Genomic DNA, 19,915 nt, shown 5'->3' on the forward strand with positions numbered 1-19,915 from the left:
TTAATTAGTAAGTGTTTTAGGGGACCATACTTATTGAAGATTTCATTAAGATTATTACTGAAAAGAGTCACTTTATCATTTAAAAATGGTTGCGGCATTATTATCGAAGTTTTTTAAATTTCTAGGCCATTATTACTTATTTTAGAAACATTAATATCAATTACTGAGTACACAAGTCTCCGATCCGTTAAATTGAGCATATCTAAAGTAGCTTATTTAATGACATTTACTTGCCTATGAATACATATTATATCAATTAAAGTTGAACTAATTCTACTAATCCTTGTGGGATCAGAGACAACTTGTTTTAAGTTAAAAATCTCAAGCAATGATGCCATATAATCACTCTCAACTGATTTTACAAAAAAAGTTTATATTCAAATCACCTATTAAGATTACGTAGTCATATGAAGTAAACACTAATTAAGAAGGTTTCTATACTATTCAAAAAAATGAAAATCCTGCAGTCTCCCTCCACTTATTTATTTAACATTTAGTTGTTTAAAATTCCCTACATGTTTCAGACACAGTGGTTTCCATCATCAGGGGGTAAAAGGTTTAAAATTGGTATTAGATATACGCCCCAGGATATATGGAATCAAACCCTCTATTTATTATTATTGTTTTTTTCATTTTATTTTTTTATTTTATTTATTTACATTCTGTTGTTGACATAAATAAAATTAAAAAAAAAACAATAATAATAAATAGAGGGTTTTTTTGATATGGAATCAAACCCTGGGGCGTATATCTAATACCAATTTTAAACCTTTTACGCCCTGATGATGGACACCACTGTGTCCGAAACATGTAATAAATAAGTGGAGGGAGACTGCAGGATTTTCATTTTACCTTAACCTACGACTCCACTGCAAGTATGGACTATTTCTTCACTATATTCAAAAAAGTTTAAAAGTTAAAGATTTACTTATTACCAGAAACGATATTAAACTTATTTAAAATTGATGTGACGCAAACAAGCTTCCTTTTAATATTGCCAAAACGAATATAGTGATATTTAAGGGTATTTCTACAAATCCTTTATTAAATGGGGAGCCTATAATCAATAGAGAAGGCTCCAAATTTCTAGGAGTTTTTATTGACTCAAAATTGAAATTTAAGACCCACATTGTTGCTTTGAAGGGAATGATTGCGTCTGCTTGTTATGCTGTTAAAGTTGTCCGCATTGAGGTTGATATAGAGGCAGCTAGAAGTGTGTACTTTGCCTTAGTAGAGTCCCACTTAAGATAATGGAATTTAATTTTGGGGCTTCGGTGGGCGGGGTCTTGATCAGTCACTTTTTGTCTTGTAGAAGTGTGCTGTGAGATATTTGTGTGCAGTAGGCTTTAGAAATTACTGCAGGCCGCTGTTTGTTAGAGAGGGAATACTCACATTAACTTATATTTTCATACTGATGACGGTAGAAATCATTCATGAAAAATACATAAATCCAGCACGTATTCAACAAGCTTTAATACTACCAATCTCCATTTATGCACCCCAAAGAGTATCCTTACAACATACTCAATTATATATTATTAAAATGTATTGCCCCTGGAATGCAAGGTCATGGCTAGTTAGGCTAGAAGGTTTATTAATTAAAAAAGCATATTATTGTCTAGAAAAGTTTTGTAAGTCTTGAGTATTTGTACTTGTATTTTTACCTTTTTTTATTCAGCAACTTTTGTTTCTTTTTACTGTATCCGTGAAATTTTCTTCTTAGTTGTAATATTATATTTTTTTTCTGTATTTATAAATTTTTTGCTTTGTTTCTAACACAACCTTGAAAACCAATAATAATAATCATAATAATAAGTCTTTTATTTGCCACTGTTTACGTGATACTATTTAACGGATTTATTTAACATCTCTAATTATATCTATTTGCAAAAATGGCAAAAAGGAGGTTAAAAAACAATTTTGAAAAGATACAGGTTTAACCCCCTGTGTAAAGTAAATTACAAAACTCAAAAAGAAAAGAATGCGATAAAAATTTAACAGGGAATCATTCTATTCTCGTAAAAATTTCTTATAAAAAAACTTAAATCCGCCTAATGATAATTTTTTGAATCTTTCAGGAATTTGGTTATATACGATATGTATGTTAAATGAAAAAGATCGTTCGTAAAAAGATGTTCTGTGCAGCGGCGGAGAGATTAATCCTCTATGCCTTAAATTTAAGGAATGGACATTCGTTCGGAATCGAATCTTGTTTGTCAAATACAAGGGACAATTAGAATGAATTACCGAATAAAATAAACTTGCAGCATGTAACTTCCTTCGACATTCCATAGAGAGTCATTTAGTTTCACGTTTGTAGCATACCGGTTCCCGGCGACGAATACCGTATTCGTCTGTCTTTATCTGTTTGATCCAAGCATGGCCCATACACTACGTCAGCAAAATTAAAATGACTCAGCACTAGTGCATCACATAACTTTATTTTTTGTGACATTGAAAGTTAATTGAATTGAATTGAATATTGAAAATTGCCTAGATGGAAACAACCTTTTTAAATTTGCATAGCCTAATTGAATACATTTACTTACATGCTGTTTGTATCGAAGGTTGGTGTCAATATAAAGCCCCAAATTACGAGAACAATCAGAATGCGGAAGTTGTTCCGCAGAAGCCATTAAAATTAGATCTTCTTTAATATCTAATACCACTATGTTTTAATTGATTTACTTTTCTCAAATTTAGAGTCGGTGGAGAATTGTGGAATAAGGGATATTGAAATATCGGATCATATGCTAATTTACTGCAACATAAACTTTGATATACCTAAGCCTCAAATTCGGTTTCGTAAGGGGTATAGTTGTGCAACCGCTTTATCTAAAGTGACTGATGATATTTTTAAGGAACTTGATAAAAATAAAGCTACGGTGTTGATTCTCTTAGATTTTTCTAAAGCCTTTGACATGGTAAATCACAGAATATTACTGGCTATATTAGAATATATGGGTTTTGCTGAGTCTGCGTTGGCATTGGTGTCTTCTTTCTTGTTTAATCGAAAACAAAGAGTAGTGCTTAATAACAATAAATCAAACGCACTGGATGTTACCTCTGGGGTACCCCAAGGTAGCATTCTTGGTCCTTTGTTTTATACTCTTTATACTTCACAAATTACTAAAAAAATTTTACACTGTAAGCACCATTGCTATGCAGATGACACCCAGCTATTTTATTCATTTCATCACACTAATGTTGTCCAAGCTAATCAATATATAAATGAGGATTTAAATACCTTAAATATAGAAACTCAAAAATTACTTCTAAAGATTAACCCCACCAAATCAGCAGCTATTCTTTTTTGTAGTGACAATCATCGAACTAATATTTTAAATAATTTAAATGTACACCTTAATAACAATATAATAAGTTTTAAAAACTCTGCAAAAAATCTTGGACTAGTAATGGACTATAAACTTAGATTCAAAGAACATGTTACCCTTAAACTAAAAAATGGATATTCTGCCTTAAAAACAATATATCGTCAAAGACATTTTTTAAGCTCAAGTATCAAAAAACTGCTCTGTGATACTTTAGTACTATCACCGTTAAATTTTTGCGACACAATTTATGGACCATGTCTCGATAACTCCAATTCAGGTAGAATTCAAAAACTTCAAAACTCTTGCTTAAGACTTATATTTGGTATAAGAAGACGGCAACATATTTCTTATAAATTAAAAGAAGCAGGTTGGCTAAATATGCACAATAGACGAATATTACATATTTTATGTTTTTCTTACAAAATTCTTAAATCAAAAACTCCGCCTTATTTACTTGAAAAGCTTACCTATCGTACTGATGTGCATAATCTTAATATAAGACGTAAAAATCTTTTAACAATTCCGAGCCATAGCAAAGAACTCTTTAAGCGATCCTTTTCTTATGTCGTACCAAATTTGATTAATAAGTTCAAAATAATTAATTTGACTGTCAGTGAAAAAACTTTTAAATTAAAAACCAAACTTCTTCTTTTAAATCAAACTTAATTTTTCTTGAATGCCTTTCTTTATTAAAATACTACGCACATGCTAACTAACTGAATGCAACGTAAAATATTCTATTAACATTTATTATTCAAAAATTAACTGTTTAAAAAAAAAAAAGAAGAAAAAAGAAGAATTTTTTCATTCCGTTTCATCCATTTTTCCCCCTACTGCTTTTTCCCCTCATAAGTATATGCCTACCTATTTGTGTTTTTTTTTTTAGTTTGTCTATATAAATTGTTTTTTTTTCTCTCACTTCTTCTATTATAAGCCTTAACAGAATCCAGGAAGTTGTTTCCTTCTTTTCTGGAAGTCTGAATGCATGGCTTTTTATATAACCTATTGTTTTTAATATGCTCTCTTTGTTTAATATTCTAATATTCAATTCCATGTATATAATCATATTACCTTCTGTAATTATGCTTTTTTTTGTATTGGTGGCTAATAAACGTCTTATTATTATTATTATTATTTAAGTGCTCTCCGATCCTTACCAAAAATTAAAAAGTTTGATTTTGATGCATTTATTACTAAATTGTGTTTGATAGAAATACTAATACAAATAAACAATCGTTCTAGATCGTTATTAATTTTGCTGGTAGCACTTTGTTTTTGCTCAGGAAAAAAATGAAAAATATAGTTGTGTATCATCAGCATACAAATGAGCTTTGCAATGTTTTAGGCAACTAGTAAGGTTACAAGTATAAATGCAAAACAAAATCGGCCCCAGGATAGAGCCTTGTGGTACCCCACACACCAGTGTACCTTCGGATTTTTCGGAGTTTCCGGTTTGTTAAATAATTTTTAATGAGAGAAAGTGCATTATAGTCAACCCCACATAGCTCAAAATCGCATAAAGCAGTTTGTGATTGATTCGATCAAATGCCTTGCTATAGTCTAATAGCACTAGTGCAGTAGATTTTCCACGATCAGTGGCTTCAATTATATCATCTGTAATTTTCAGAAGTGCTGTTGTACAGCCAAACCCCGATCTAAACCCTGACTGATATTCTGGTAAGATTTTGTGGGAATCAAGATACTCCCTTATCTGAGCATTCATTATCTTCTTCATAACCTTGGATAAAATTGGCAATATACCTATGGGCCTAAGATCATTGTAATCATTAAAGTTTTGTTTTTTTTTTTAAGTGGATAAATCTTTGACACCTTCCAAACATCAGGAAAACAATGTTCTAAAATACAAGAATTGACAATATGCACTATGTACGGCAAAATCGTATCCACACACAATAGCAACATATCAAGATTTATTTGATCCGCTCCGGTAGCAAGCGACTTTATTTCAAACAAATATGAGGCAATAAGGATATTTGATTTGATTTAGAGTGGTTATCCTTTTCTATCTTATAGGCAAATATAGCGGCTTGGCAAGCGAGACACAAATACGCCGAACTAGAACACGCGAATCAATATTTAAGGAATACCCAACAGGAAACGAACCATCGTAATCCGGAAAACGACGCGTCCGAACTGGCCTATGCCCATCAACAGTTACGGCAGTCCCAAAAGGCTTTAACCGATTGCGAGCAAAATAAGACAGTGGCCCAATCGATGGTTGCCAAGTTGAGCGGTCACCTTGCCGATTTACAGAGACAATTGGAGACGAACCGTAGAAGCGCGGAGGATAACGAGTTCGCATTAAGGACACAGGTAAATTAGCCGAGTCGGACAATTTACTTTAAAACAGGCAATGGGAATTTTGATTTTACACAAAATTAATTAACTTTTTTACTTATTTTGTCTAGACCTTTAATCTATGATTTTATTTTATCTTTAACTGTCTGAGTGCATTATAAAATTACCGTACAATATTGTGTAATGTTTTTCCAAGCATTTATTAGTTAATACAGGCGATCAGGTTTGTTTTTAATTATTCTTGAAATATTCGTAAAAAACAAGAAACGACTTTATTGTCACTATTTATTTTTTCCTGGCAGTTGAAGAAAAAACAAAAAAAAATTAATAATTAATTAAAAAGATAAAACAACTTTTTTTTTTTCAACCAGTTGATGCAAATTTAAGACTTTTTTTCAACTGTTTGGAAGAAGCGCAAAATTATACAACAAAATTTCATATTTTATATAGACAGTTGATTTTATTTATTTCTCCCAGGCAGTCAAAGATAAGACAAATGAATGTATTTAATTTCCTGTAAAAAAATTTAAATATCAGCTTAGTTTTTTTTTAACATATTGATAGATACTCTTTAATTTATTGGCAGTTGAGGCCGTTCTATTTTTTCAACGCCTAGAAGAAATACAAAGTTAATCAACAATAACATCATGTTTTATTTAGAACGTTAATATATGATTTCATCTATATCTTTCAAGCAGTTGCAGAAAGCGCTACTTAATGTTTTCAACCGCCTGGAAAAAATATTAATATCATAGTGTACTTATTTTAAACAGTTGATTAGTCTTAATTTATATTAATCAGTTGAGGACTTATACCTTTTTCAACTGCCTGAGAGAAAAACAAAATTAATGAACAACGTCTTAAATTTTATTTATATAGTTGATATACGATTTCATTTATATCTTTCAGGCAGTTGAAGGAAAGGCATTTGAATAATTTCAACTACCTGGATAAATAATAATAAAAAATAAAGGCATAGTTTTTTTATAACTAGTTGATGATCCTTCAGGAGTTCAGGCAGTTGAGTACTTTTTTATATTTTATCTAGACAGTTGATATATGATTTTATTTATATCTTCCAGGCAGTTGACTAAAAGACAAATTAATGTTTTTAACCGCCTGGAAAAAAAAATGTTTTTTTTAACAGTTGATGATCCTTAATTTATTACAATTAATTGAGGACTTATTACTTCTTTAATTGCCTGGAAGAAATACACAATTAATCAACAATATTTCATATTATATCTAGACAATTGATACGAGGGCGGGTCAATAAGTCCGTGACTTTTTGAATTTCCCGCCCTTTAGTGGAAATGGCAACTCTGCTCCTGTCAACAGAGAACTATCAGTTGACGCCTGTCAAAATTTGAACAAGCTGCGTCATTTAGTGTGTGTTTGACAGCTGTTGATAGCAGACTACCACTCGTTTTGAGAAGAACATGGAAAAAAGTGAATTTCGTGTGCTCAATAAGCATTATTTTTTACGGAAAAAAACCATCACTCAAACCAAGGCTAAGCTTGATAAATATTATGAGGACTCTGCACCATCCATTTCCATGGTAAAGAAGTGGTTTACTGAATTTCGATGTGGCCGTACAAGCACGGAAGATGCCGAACGTTCTGGACGCCCAGTCGAGGTCTCTACATCCAAAACAATCGAAAAAATTCACGATATGGTTTTAGCCGATCGGAGATTGGTTTTAACCGAAAGTGAGAGAGATTGTGGAAGCCATAGGCATCTCACATGGTTCAGTAGTTTCAATTTTGAATGATCATTTGGGTATGAGAAAGCTTTCCGCAAGATGGGTGCCGCGTTTGCTCACAATCGACCACAAACGCAACCGTGTGACAATTTCCCAGGAGTGTTTGGCGTTATTCAACCGCAATATGGACGAATTTTTGCGTCGTTTCGTCACCGTGGACGAAACGTGAATCCACCACAACACGCCGGAGACCAAACAGCAGTCAAAACAGTGGATTTCTCGGGGTGAATCGGCGCCCAAGAAGGCAAAGGTGGGTTTGTCAGCCAATAAAGTCATGGCGACCGTTTTTTGGGATGCACGCGGTATAATCCACATTGACTATCTTCAAAAAGGGAAAACAATCAATGGAGAATATTATACCAACTTATTGGATATATTCAATGAGGAACTCAAAGAAAAAAATACCACATTTGGCCAAAAAAAAAGTTCTTTCCCACCAGGACAATGCAAGGGTCCACACATGTGCAGTTTCCATGGCAAAAATCCATGAATTAGGTTACGAATTACTTCCTCATCCGCCCTATTCTCCAGATTTAGCCCCCAGTGACTATTTCCTTTTCCCAAACTTAAAGAAATGGCTCGGCGAAAAGAGATTTGACTCCAACGACGAAATCATCTCTCAAAAAAATGCCTATTTTGATGACCTCAACAAATCATATTTTTCCGAAGGGATAAAAAAATTGGAGAAACGTTGGACTAAGTGTATAGAACTCAAAGGAGACTATGTTGAAAAATAAAATAACTTTTTATATAAAAACCTGTCTTTTATCCAAAAAGTCACGGACTTATTGACCCGCCCTCGTACATAATTTTATTGTTACTTTCCAGACAGTTGAAGAAAAAACAAATAAATATCTTCAACTGCTTGGAATAAAATAAGATATTACTTTATTGTCTAAATTTATGCTAGAGAGTTAAAGATTTGTTACATTTTCCGCTGCGTAGACAGTTAATGTATGATTTTATTTTCTGTTTTTTTTTCACCCAATCTGAATCCCATAAGGCTCTTCTACAGTGTGTCCCAAAAGTGGTTACGAGGTTCTTTCTGTCTTGCACGCAAATTTTGACGGCTGGAGGACTGAACGGTTCATGAAACAAGTATGACACTTTTTTTTTAGTTGGATATTTACAAAGCCGACTTCGAGGCGGAACGGGAAGCGAAAGAGAGCACGAAGCAAGAGAAGGACAAATTAACGGAGGATCTGCAACATTTGCACCGGCGCAATCAGCAAATGCAGGAAGAGATCGAATTGCTTAGGGAGCAGGTGAGGCAACACGGCGGGAGGCCCAGGCATTCTGCTAGGGAGGAACCTCAAGCGGTAAGAACTAATTTTTCATAGTTTTTTTTTATTTTTCAAATATGGAGGTCTTTATTTTTTGTTAGAATGTTCAATATTCAAAAATCAATAAATACAGGGTACGGCAGTGGAATGTGACTTTTTTCGCTACACTATAGTGATTAAACATTTTCTTTGCAAATGGCAAGATTCGTCGGAACTTAGGAGTAGGATTAAAACTCTATTAGTTTAGTGCGACGTTTCGCCGGTTTAATTCCAGTTTCCTCAGGCACATAACAATCAGTGTTGCGGCACGTTCCAGTGCCGTACCCTGTATAAAAACTTATTTACAGAAATAATACAAACTTTACTTATGATACACGAACACAAATTTTAAACTTTCCTATACATAGACTCTCTCCAACTTAACGAAATCCTGCATATGTGTGTATTTCAATATTCAATAAGCTTCCAAATGAACTAATAAAGTAATTTAAAAAAATTTAATGCCGAAGTTCAAAACTACTTATTAGTCTGGACCCTTATTGTATAAAGGATTATCTTCTACAATTTTGATATTATTTCTGTATAGCATCTGGAAAATGCGTTTTTCTTGTATATTTTATCAAATATGAAAGGGAAAACATCATTTTCTGACCCTGCTCTTTGATAAGTTAGACTGAGATGGAGGTATAAGAATGAAAAGTTAAATTTTACCAGTCTTCTATAATATCATTTTTGAATTACTGCCTGGTTCCTCTGGAAAATGTGTTTCTCTTGTTTAGTTAATCAAATCCCAGACAGCGCGGATGTGTCCTATTGACATCCAAAGGTTCCCTCTTTTTTGAAATATAAAGATCCAATGGACATCCATTAATTGTCCATAAGATGAACGACAAATGTCACAAATGAAGTCGGCTATAGCACCACTGAGTAAAACCATATAATACAGAGTGTCCAAAAAATGGTAACTGCAATAACAAATAATTGTGAAACAAAAAATAGATAGAACAGAGTCAAAAAAATCTATTTTAATATTGAAACTTTCACTGTTTATACAAAAAAGATTTGACAAACATGTTTTTTGTAATTTTAATAAATATTTGTAACTACATGATAAAAATGATAAGACCTATTATCTGAAATTTTAATATCTACTCGATGTTTAACCATACATACTGCAGGGTTATCCAAATGAGGTTCCACCATTGGTAACTTTGTTATAAGTGAAAATACAAAGTTATAATTGAGGGAAATAACGTTTTTTTTTTTTTAATGGAAACTCCTGTATATTTAATTTTTTTCTGTTAAAACATAAAAGTTTATAATGGCTTTTCTCCTAGGTTACAAATTAAGGAAGTTATGACACACAAGCGAAAACAATTAAATTGTATCAACAAACTTTATTTTTAACATCAACTTATAATCTTAAAATAACAAATTTTTCACCTTGTTCGTCAATATATTTTTGGGCACGTTTTTCAACTGCTCGAACTGTCTTAAGTATGGTTCTACCATCTATGGATTATCTTTTCTTTGGGTTCAGATCTGGCCATCTGGGAGGCCATTGGATGGGGCCATATGCTCCTATCCAGTGATCATGGAAGTTTCCTTTAATTTTTTCTTATGTAGCCTTCTAATATGATGAAACTGGGTCAATTTTCATGCAAGACACTTAGATGTAGTGGATACAGGGTGATTTTCAACCTATGCGCATGAACTTGGGAAATGATAGTTGATGAGTAATAATGAAAAAAAAATTTAGTAAAATATGTTTTAGTTTTTGGAGATATCCGTATTTTTTAAAATAAAAAACGTATATTTTTTAACGCGTTTAATTTAAACTAATTTAAAGCAACTGTTCGAAGTTGTTTCCATTAGTTTCGATACAGACTTGAGCTCGTCGAATCCATGAAGACGTACATGCACGGGCCAAACCAGGCTGTAGGCGAATTGCGTCACTGGCAGCGTTTATGCGATGTCGTAGCTCTTGCTCAGTATCAACTTCGTTTACATATACCATTGTTTTCATATGACCCCACAAATAAAAGTCTAATGGATTAAGGTCAGGCGAGCGAGGGGGCCACCCAACTGGACCATCACGGCCTATCCATCGTCCGGGAAACACACGATCTAAATGTTGTCGCACTTGTCGTGAAAAATGTGGTGGAGTACCATCATGAAGAAACCACATGTTCTGCCTAACGTTGAGATTCACATTTTCAAGGAGCACTGGTAAATTGTTGCGCAAAAATTCTAAATACCGAGCACCAGTCAAACGATTTTCATAAAAATCGAATTTCGCCAATTTTTTCTATAACATCATTTAATTTCTAAATTCCTGCTTCGATCTTCTGAAAAATATGTTTTTTTTTTTCATTTTATTAAATATGAAAGAGAAAACATCATTTTCTTGACCCTCCTTTTTGATATGTTAGACTGAGATGGGGGTGTAAGAATGAAAATTGAATTTAACCAGTATTTTCTTTAACATCATTTCATTGTTTAATTATTGTCTGGATCTTTTGAAAAATGTTTTTTTCGTTTATAGTTTACTCGTGTGAAAGAGAAAACATCATTTTTTTACCCTCCATTTTGATATATTAGACTGAGATAAGGATATGAGTATGAAAATCATTTCGGTGCTAAATTACTGTCTGGATTTTCTAGAAAATGTGTTTTTATGGTGTAGTTTATCAAATATCAAAGAAAAAACATAATTTTACTGCCCTACCCTTTGAGATGTCACTCTGATATAGGATTGGAAATTTAACTTCGTACTATTCATGCACAAATTAATTAATTTATTTAAAAAATACCTAACTTACCTAATTAATAAAAAATTCTTTTCATACAGTCACCGATACTACAAAGGTATCCGTGCCCCATATGCCAAGTGCAATTCAGGTCGGTGAAAATGGTCCAAGACCATCTCGACACGTGCGTATGTCACGCCCCCTGGTAGGACTTTTTTACAGCCTTCATTTGACGCTTTTCTAACGTTTTAAGGTGTGTTCAGAAATTTGTAGTGTGGTTGACTGTATCTAATCCCTAATGTAAATCTAGCGAATCTTTGATTATCATATACAGGTTAGATAATCATACATAATCGTTTTTCAGAGATCCGGTCAAACGTACTACTGTCCCAAGTGCAATTTCGGTTTTAGCACCCCAAACGCCATCGAAAATCACGTTCTACGTTGTATCGAGTTAGACGAAGTACTTCCGTAAATAATTGTACGTAGTTACGGTCCTGGCCATGTTAGAATTGACAGGAATTAGTTAAGCCGGATGTGATTATGAATAGTGAGTAATTTTTAAGTAAGAATTAGTATTTTTAAGGTGAATTACTTTAATATTGAATATCTGTATTATGGTTACAGTTTAATAAATACATATAACCCAATATGTTTTTTTTTTAATTTCCTATTTTCTGTCCTTAATAACAACATGAAGGAAGTCCATTTATTACATCTATATAATACACATATACCTAAACATGAGAATGCATTTTTAAAAACTACCACAATTATATCCTAATTCGTAAAACTGTTAGCTAGGTATTCAATGGAGTCCCCGGCGAGCCGACTACATCAATGATTTCCCCCGGGTTTGTCTTATTCAGGTCGGTTTCCCCGTTGGTTAGTTGGGGAGGAATGATCAAAGTCTAAAATTCAAAAATCAATTAAAACATTTTTTTTTTAATTACATCAAGGTGACCATAGAGCGGATATTTGAATGAAAGTTAAAAGAATTAAAATCCATCAAGACGTTTCTTTACATAAGTTGTTTTGAGGCGAACGATATATTGACAAATAAATAGCTTTATTATTTGTAACCTTAAACTGGCATACTTCAAAAATGTGTTCAGTACATGCCACGTCAAAGCTTATCCGCTTAGCTTCAACTTCTGATTTAGGATACAAAGCAACTCGACCTCAAGTTAGACAATATATAATTTTCTATTTATTTATTTATAATACATCAACATAATGCCCATTACAAATAAACTTCTATTACAATTTTAAGTAGAATTAAATACTATTGAAAACAAATCATTTATCTATACAGCCAAGACGACCCAATTACAGTAGAGTCGATAACGTGAACATCCCTAAACGTGAACAGCCTAATTGGTATTCAGCCTATTCTAAAACGTAAACGCCAAAAATATCTCGCCTCTGTAACGTGAACAAAAAAATATTTATATCGTTTTACCGTTTTACCCGTAGGCATTAAGCGGCATTTCCTATATTCCCTTTGTCGGCAACTTTAGTACTTTTTGTACTAACTTAGTGCTTTTGCATATCGCCGCCAAATTGTATATCGTACATGTTTGGAAGAGATATGAAATTTGCGTCTTATTCAGTGTTTGTTCGCCGATCAATACGAAACAAGCACGATGTCTACTAAAAAGTAAATTATTTAACTCTGGAAAAAAAAGGCCAATTCTTGTCCGATGTTAGTAGAGGTTGCGGAGTTACCTTTTTAGCAAAAAATGAGGATATGGAATAGCCAAATCCACGGAATTAAGAAGAAAAAAGACCAAATTACTTCAACAGTTGCCTTGACTTTTTCTGGACCAGATAAACGAAAATCTCTTAGACCTTGTGAATATCCATTAATGGAAAAAACTTTGTATAAGTGGTACAACGAGAGAGGAATGCACCAATAAGTGGTTTAATTTTAAAAGAGAAAGCCAAATATTTTCACGAAAAACTGTACGACAAAAATTTCACTTTTTCTGCGAGCTCGGGGTGGTTGCAAAAGTTCAATAAAAGATTTGGCATACGCTTCCTAACAATAACTGGTGAAAAACCAGTTATATCTTCTCGGCCCGAGCTGGTTTCACCATTCTTACGTAAACTTGAAGAAAAAATCAAGGACCTAAACTTAGACTATAACCAAGTGTACAACGCCGATGAAACCGGCTTGTACTGGAAGCTTTTACCCAGAAAGACTCACGTATCCAGTGAAGAAAAAACTGCCCCCGGAAGAAAAACAGCCAAAGAAAGAATAACGTTTCTAGCATGTACAAATGCGACTGGACTACTTAAATTGACTCCTTTGGTAATAGGGAAAGCTAAAAAAACCACGAAGTTTTAAGAACTCTTACATTCCTGTACACTGCAAAAACTCACAATCTGCATGGATGACAGCCGGAATTTTTAAGGAATGGTTCAAAGAAATTTTTGTTCCTGAGGCAAATTTCCTGCCATAGCTATACATTTCAAAATTAAAAGTTTGTTTTAATTTTATGTGAGAAAGTTTCTTAAGAAACAAGGTCTTCCAGAGAAAGCACTTCTTTTATTGGATAATGCCCCCAGTCATCCACCAGTAGAGGAACTTTTATCTGATGATGGACTAATTCAAGTTATGTATATGCCTCCCAATGTGACCTATGGACCAAAACGTTATTAGGTTGACTAAACTGCATTATGGCTCCATGTTTTTGGCAATGGTTGTAGCTAATAAATCTAACGACATGAATGGCATTATCAAACAATACAACCTCAGGGATGCTATTTTAAACTTATCACGAGCATGGAATAAATTAGAACCAGCAACCACTAAAAAGTGTTGGAAAAATATTTTCGAAAGCCAAAGCAATGATGATCGTGAAGACACAATACCCTTGGCAACTCTTCGTCAAGAATTGCTAAGCCTGAATGGCATTGTATAGAGACTAACCTCAATTTATTAGAAGAAATTGATCAGGGCAAGACTTCGAACGTGGAGATATCGAAGAATGGAATAAAGATGACTTCGTTAAACATGATGAGAATTGTACTGCAGTGTCTAATGATTCAGAAACTGAACAGGATCAAGATCCAGAGGTTTCTCAGGCTATGGATAAAGTCACTCTCTCATTGAGGCAGTTCGTATATTTAACAGAGGTCTAGAATGGGCGGAGCAAAACAATGCCGACTTCGAGGATATTCAGTCTTTACACAAATTACGTGAATGTGCAACTATTCTTTCAATCAAACAACGTATCCGTCAAACAAAGTTAGATCACTTTTTTCTAAAAACAACGGATTAAATATATACATATACTTACCTATATAATAAATATTTTTTTCTTTATACCATGTATAAACATATACATATACATTTTCAATTATGTATTACTAACTGTATAACATGTTTTTGTTTGATTTTCCAATAAAATATATATTCAAAGTACATATACGTGTTAGTTTATCATGCGATTAACTTTATCCAGCAACATGAACTCCTCGAAAATATGAACACAGTCATCTCTAATTAGTTCACGTTATCGAGACTCTACTGTATGTAACAAAAAAAAATGAAGCCCTTAAGAAGGCCTAAAATAGGCCGAAACGTTGGCAATAAAAGCAAAAAAGTTTTGAAAAGCTGGCATTTTAATTAACCCCTTATCCAACTTAACCCTTAAAAGTTAACAAAAAAAAAAATGCCAACTAGAACTCCAAAGATTGCATCTGAGAATCAAACAATCTGTCATTTACAAGTTTTGTGAATCTACTCGAGCTAATTAAATTCAAGTATAAGTAGTGACTTGCAGCTCAGTTGCATATTTTATGGATTGGTGAATCCTTAAAAATGTTTGTTCTGGGAAAATCCATGCTACCAGTATTGACAAAGAGTGGAAGCATTGCAAGTATTTCTGGAGAATTAATTTTATTGGGTAAAATCTTGTACAAGACAAATCTTGATTTATCTATTAAACTCCTGCAATAATAAGTGATTATAGCCTCGATTCTTATAATATTATACCTTTTATTTGAAAAACTAATATTTGTAGAAATTCACGTTGTACACCGTGTATAGTTTTAGTCCATATATCATAAAATGCAACCAAACTTCAACACCAGACTGTCAAACAATCTTAAGACAACAGTCATCAATCAAAGGCTTTGTGGATCTGACAATAAGCCCCATTTTTTATATGCCTTATTAACCAACTCAATAATGTTATCTGTATATGCTACTTTACTGTTTACTATGCGCACACGTTTTTCTCATGATTACAGTTCTGTAATTGTACATTAATACTATAAGTATATTTGATTAAATTTTTATATTTTAAGAGTTAAAAACACAAAGCAACACATTTTTTCATTAAATCTAAAATGATTCAAATTACACCAGCTTTCAACTCTTTTCTGAATTTCCTTGTAAACTATGACAATCATCCACTGAAGTTATTTCCATGCACATTTTAAAGTCATTAGCAAAACATAAGGTCTTTGAATACCTACAGTCCCTACAGAGCATCAGAGGTCCCAAATTGGAGCCTTGGAAAACCCTAGTGATGCTAGTAAAAACGTTAGATTCAGATGATCATCAATCTTGGATTTAAATGGGAGTTGGGTAATTTCATTAAAATATTTGTCACGTTACTTTTATAGAGAGAATTTACATCACATCTTGCTACATCTGATAGCTTTTCGATCCAACTGTGATGAAAAACCAAGTAACAAAAAATGCATATAAAATTTAAACATTCTGTTCAATTTATTACTTATTGATTTACTTACGAGTCGATTAATTATTCTATGTAAAATTATTTAAGTTGATCCTGCCTGGATGCCTACACCAATGTTCGCTGATACTTAACAGTTTAGGTTGATATTTACTGAGTAGTATATCTAGATTTAAAATTTTGTATTTTATGCTCTAAACATTGATTTAATAAAGCCTGAATGTTTTCTATCAATATCTTGTCTTGGTCCTCAAAAAAATTCATAATCCTTTAATATGATACCCTTTTCCCATACATAAGTATTTATTATTTCAAATAAATATTCATCTATTTTGATTTGAGTGTCACCAATATATGGAGTCTCTGGAATATTCAATAAGGTGGCAATTTCAAATTGATCTGAGTTGACCTTATTTAAGATTCACTTGAAAAGTTAAAGATTTTTTATGAATATTTATATACTGTGCCTTTGTAATTATTTGCTATACAATTTAGTTAGGTAATTTTTAAAATTATATAATAATTATTATTTATATAATAATAATAAATTTATTGACAATAAATAGCATTACAATTGTTTATAATCATACTAACATATACCCATAGCTTAAATAAACATATTCACAAATAATCAAACAATCACAAGTCCAAAACTCCTACTGAATTGTATCATTATACTTATGTAAATACTTGATCAGTAATTGGTTCAACATTCATTTTAATATCAATACTACTCAATGCACAATGGTATTAAAAAAACTGTGTGTGCACCTTTAAACATTAAAGTTAGCATCTTAATTAATTGAGGTTAGTTAATAATAATTGTTTATTAATCAAACAAACAAAAATAAAAATAGCCCTCAAAAGCAAAACAATAAATAAAATATACCTCTTTCTATATATTTATTTTATTTTATTAGTGTAATTTCTACGTTATTATACGCATTATGTATTTGCTCATTTTTGTATTTCCTTTTATTATTTATTACAGTACTTTTTATGTTATGTTAAGTTAGTATCTGTAAATGGCCTTAAAGCTGTTGATACTTGTAACAAATAAACACATAAATACTTATACTGTGACAGTACTTTAGATTAATTATTATTTCATGCAATATTGTAACATGCCTATTATTTAATTTTGTGCTGTTTTCTAAATAAATGAATAAATTTTTAGGCAAAAAAGGTAATTTTTCAAATTTTTAGACATCTAGGAACTTTTTGATTTCTTTCAGGCCTCTAGCATCTTTTTTTAAGACAGAAGGTAATTTTTTGACTTCAGAGAGAATTTTTCTTGGAATATCTATAGACTTAATTAATCTAATAATTAACAACCAAGTATTCATTTTTCGCTAATATGTACTGTACCTTAACTGTAATAAACTTAAATATATGGTCACCCTAAATTTCATAAAAAATATTTACATACCTTTCCAGGTGCCAAGGCCTCATATTGATGCCTCAAAGACTGCAGCTCGTAGTCACATGTTGCCAGTGCAGCTTTGATTTCAATTAGCAGCACTGTATCGCTTCTCAGTTCATTAAAATGTTGGCACACCTCTTCTGAGGGTGTGGGATTTAATTCTTGAAAAAAATCAAGTTTTTTAAGCAACTCAATTCAGTAATTACAAATCCTACCTAATCCTAAATCTTGTAACACTTGCTCAATCCCTTTTGACTTTTTCTGGCCCACATTGGCAGGCAATTTCATCCTTTGGGACCTTAGGGAGACCCCACTGTTTTTGTAATCAGGGAATTTTATGCCTGCGCTTTCAACAGCCTGTAAAATGTACTAAAAAAAAAGCAGACAAATTAACAAAAGGCCATTAAAAGCAACACAAACAAAATGACATTTTAAGATACCTTAGTTCCTGAAGATAACTATAATGCAATAACAGCTTATTAAAAATCACAGTTGTCACACTTAATGTTGCTACTTACATTGGTGTCCACTCTGGAAGGTCTACTGGGGTTAGGAACTTTTTTTTTCTGGATTTTTTTGTCAGTTTTCCTTGGAGTGTCATTCTGGCTATCAGCCTGACTAATCAACTTTTGTAAGTCTTGGGTTTTACGTTCTCTCTCCTTCTTGCGCACTTCTATTTTCTTCAGTTCACCTAGGAGGAACTGCTCTTCATCCATCTATAAAAAAACCATAACAAAAATAGGTACACACAGTTTCTTCCACTCTACTAATCTTTTGATTTTAAATCAATAATTTAAATTATAAAACAAAAAAAAACATACTTGTGCTGGTGTCCTCTCATACAACTTCCTGAGCTGCTCCTTCCTTTTCTTCTCATGTTCGGCATCATAAGTGTAAATTTTCTTTTCACCATTCAACTATGACAGTCAATAATTAATAAAACACTTTAAAATGCTTCTAATGTTACCTTGGCAAGGATCCCATGTATTTTATAATATCTGTCTTTTAAATCTTCCACTGATCTCTTACTAAACTTCTCAGTGTCATATCGGTCGGCCATGACAATGAACCTCAAATCAAATCTCTGAGCCAAATCCATAAGATGATCGGTTTCCTCTTTGGACCATGACTCACATGTCAAATGCTGTTGGTACTCTACATCAGTATATGTCGGAAGCTCAATTTTCTAAAATTAAATTGCTACAATTTTTATGCCAATGTTTTAATAATTATGTACTTTATTAAACTTTGCAAAGGGGTACTCCTTAGGTTCATCACTTGGCCTCTTCCAATGGTAAAAAGTGGCATTATCAGTCCTAGCGGGGTTTGTGAAAGCCATCCACTTCCACTTTCGAGGCCTCCTCATTCCCAACTTGATTTTCACTTGCTTATACCCATTTCCAACTAAGATATTTCATTTGAAATTAATTGTCTAAAACACAAATAAAAACTGACCTGTGTCAGATGGAAATAAGGGGGGCACATCCTTATTGTCATTGTACAATAAAGCAAAAACTTCCCTGTGCATACCCTCCGGTCTTTTGGAAGGTTTGGGGCCTGCAGAGAGTTTTTTCCTGGGCTTATCTGTGCCTAAAATTGCCTCTCGGGTCAGCTCCGGGGTGGCGGCCCTTTCAATTTCCATTATGTCTCTTACATCAGCCATGGTTAAGTCCTATTGAAGACTAAAAGGATGTATTAATACTTCTGAACTAAAAGTTAGTTTTTGGAGGATCTTATTTTTTTATAAACAAAAAATAAGATAAAAATCAAACGAACTGTCACTGCATGGGTTAATACCTCTGCTGTCACTGTCATATCGTATTGACAGATGACGTTGACATTGACGAAATAGGGCACTTTTCAGAATTCACCGGTTGAATTAACCGGTTAATCAAAAAAACATTCGGTAGATCTCAGGTCGCCGTTTGGTTACTTCTTTGAATAAAGAAAACATTCTTCAACCAAGTTTTCTTTATTCATAAGTTGATATTACTGATTATTATAATAAGTTGATTTATTATATTTTTAAATTTTTCAAAGCAAACCAAACAATGTACTATGGTGGCATTTTCCATGAAAATATTGAAAGCCACTGTCTGCCACACCGAACAAAAACGACCTGTTGTTTCATTCATTATAAGTGTCTGAGTTTGTGGCTTTTGTCGTCGGTACCTGTAAACGAACAAAGTTTAAAAAAAATTGTATTAATGTTTTCTGTTACCCTTCTACTATTCTCACTCGACTATCAAAATAAACTTAAAATATCCACAAAAAATTAAAATGAATATTGAGCCGCAACAAATTTACACAAAAACTAAGGCGCAAAAAAT

At 32.7% G+C, this 19,915-nt stretch overlaps 2 protein-coding genes across 6 annotated transcripts in view; one reads left to right on the plus strand and one right to left on the minus strand.

The window, feature by feature from the left end:
• Positions 1-12,100, plus strand: part of LOC126734730 (optineurin-like) — a 33,759-nt gene extending 21,659 nt beyond the window's left edge. For 3 of the 5 annotated variants that reach the window (XM_050438449.1, XM_050438450.1, XM_050438448.1), the window contains exons 7-9: positions 5,370-5,669; positions 8,536-8,736; positions 11,815-12,100. In XM_050438449.1, coding sequence (XP_050294406.1) covers positions 5,370-5,669; positions 8,536-8,736; positions 11,815-11,925 — 612 coding nt within the window. In that variant the 3' untranslated portion in view covers positions 11,926-12,100. Of the gene's footprint in view, positions 1-5,369; positions 5,670-8,535; positions 8,737-11,551; positions 11,704-11,814 lie in introns of all 5 variants that reach the window. The other 2 variants (XM_050438451.1, XM_050438452.1) reach the window with 2 other exon arrangements.
• LOC126734731 (DNA methyltransferase 1-associated protein 1) lies at positions 12,029-19,396 on the minus strand. Its single transcript, XM_050438453.1, has 8 exons — positions 19,041-19,396; positions 18,823-18,989; positions 18,553-18,771; positions 18,407-18,502; positions 18,104-18,301; positions 17,801-17,954; positions 17,592-17,746; positions 12,029-12,361 (listed from the first exon to the last, which is right to left on the minus strand). The coding sequence occupies exons 1-8, from the start codon at positions 19,246-19,248 to the stop codon at positions 12,251-12,253; spliced, it is 1,308 nt and encodes a 435-aa protein (XP_050294410.1). The 5' UTR covers positions 19,249-19,396; the 3' UTR covers positions 12,029-12,250.
• Positions 19,397-19,915: the final 519 nt, after the last annotated feature.

The sequence above is a fragment of the Anthonomus grandis genome, chromosome 3 (genome assembly GCF_022605725.1).
Source record: "Anthonomus grandis grandis chromosome 3, icAntGran1.3, whole genome shotgun sequence".
Lineage (NCBI taxonomy): Eukaryota > Metazoa > Arthropoda > Insecta > Coleoptera > Curculionidae > Anthonomus > Anthonomus grandis.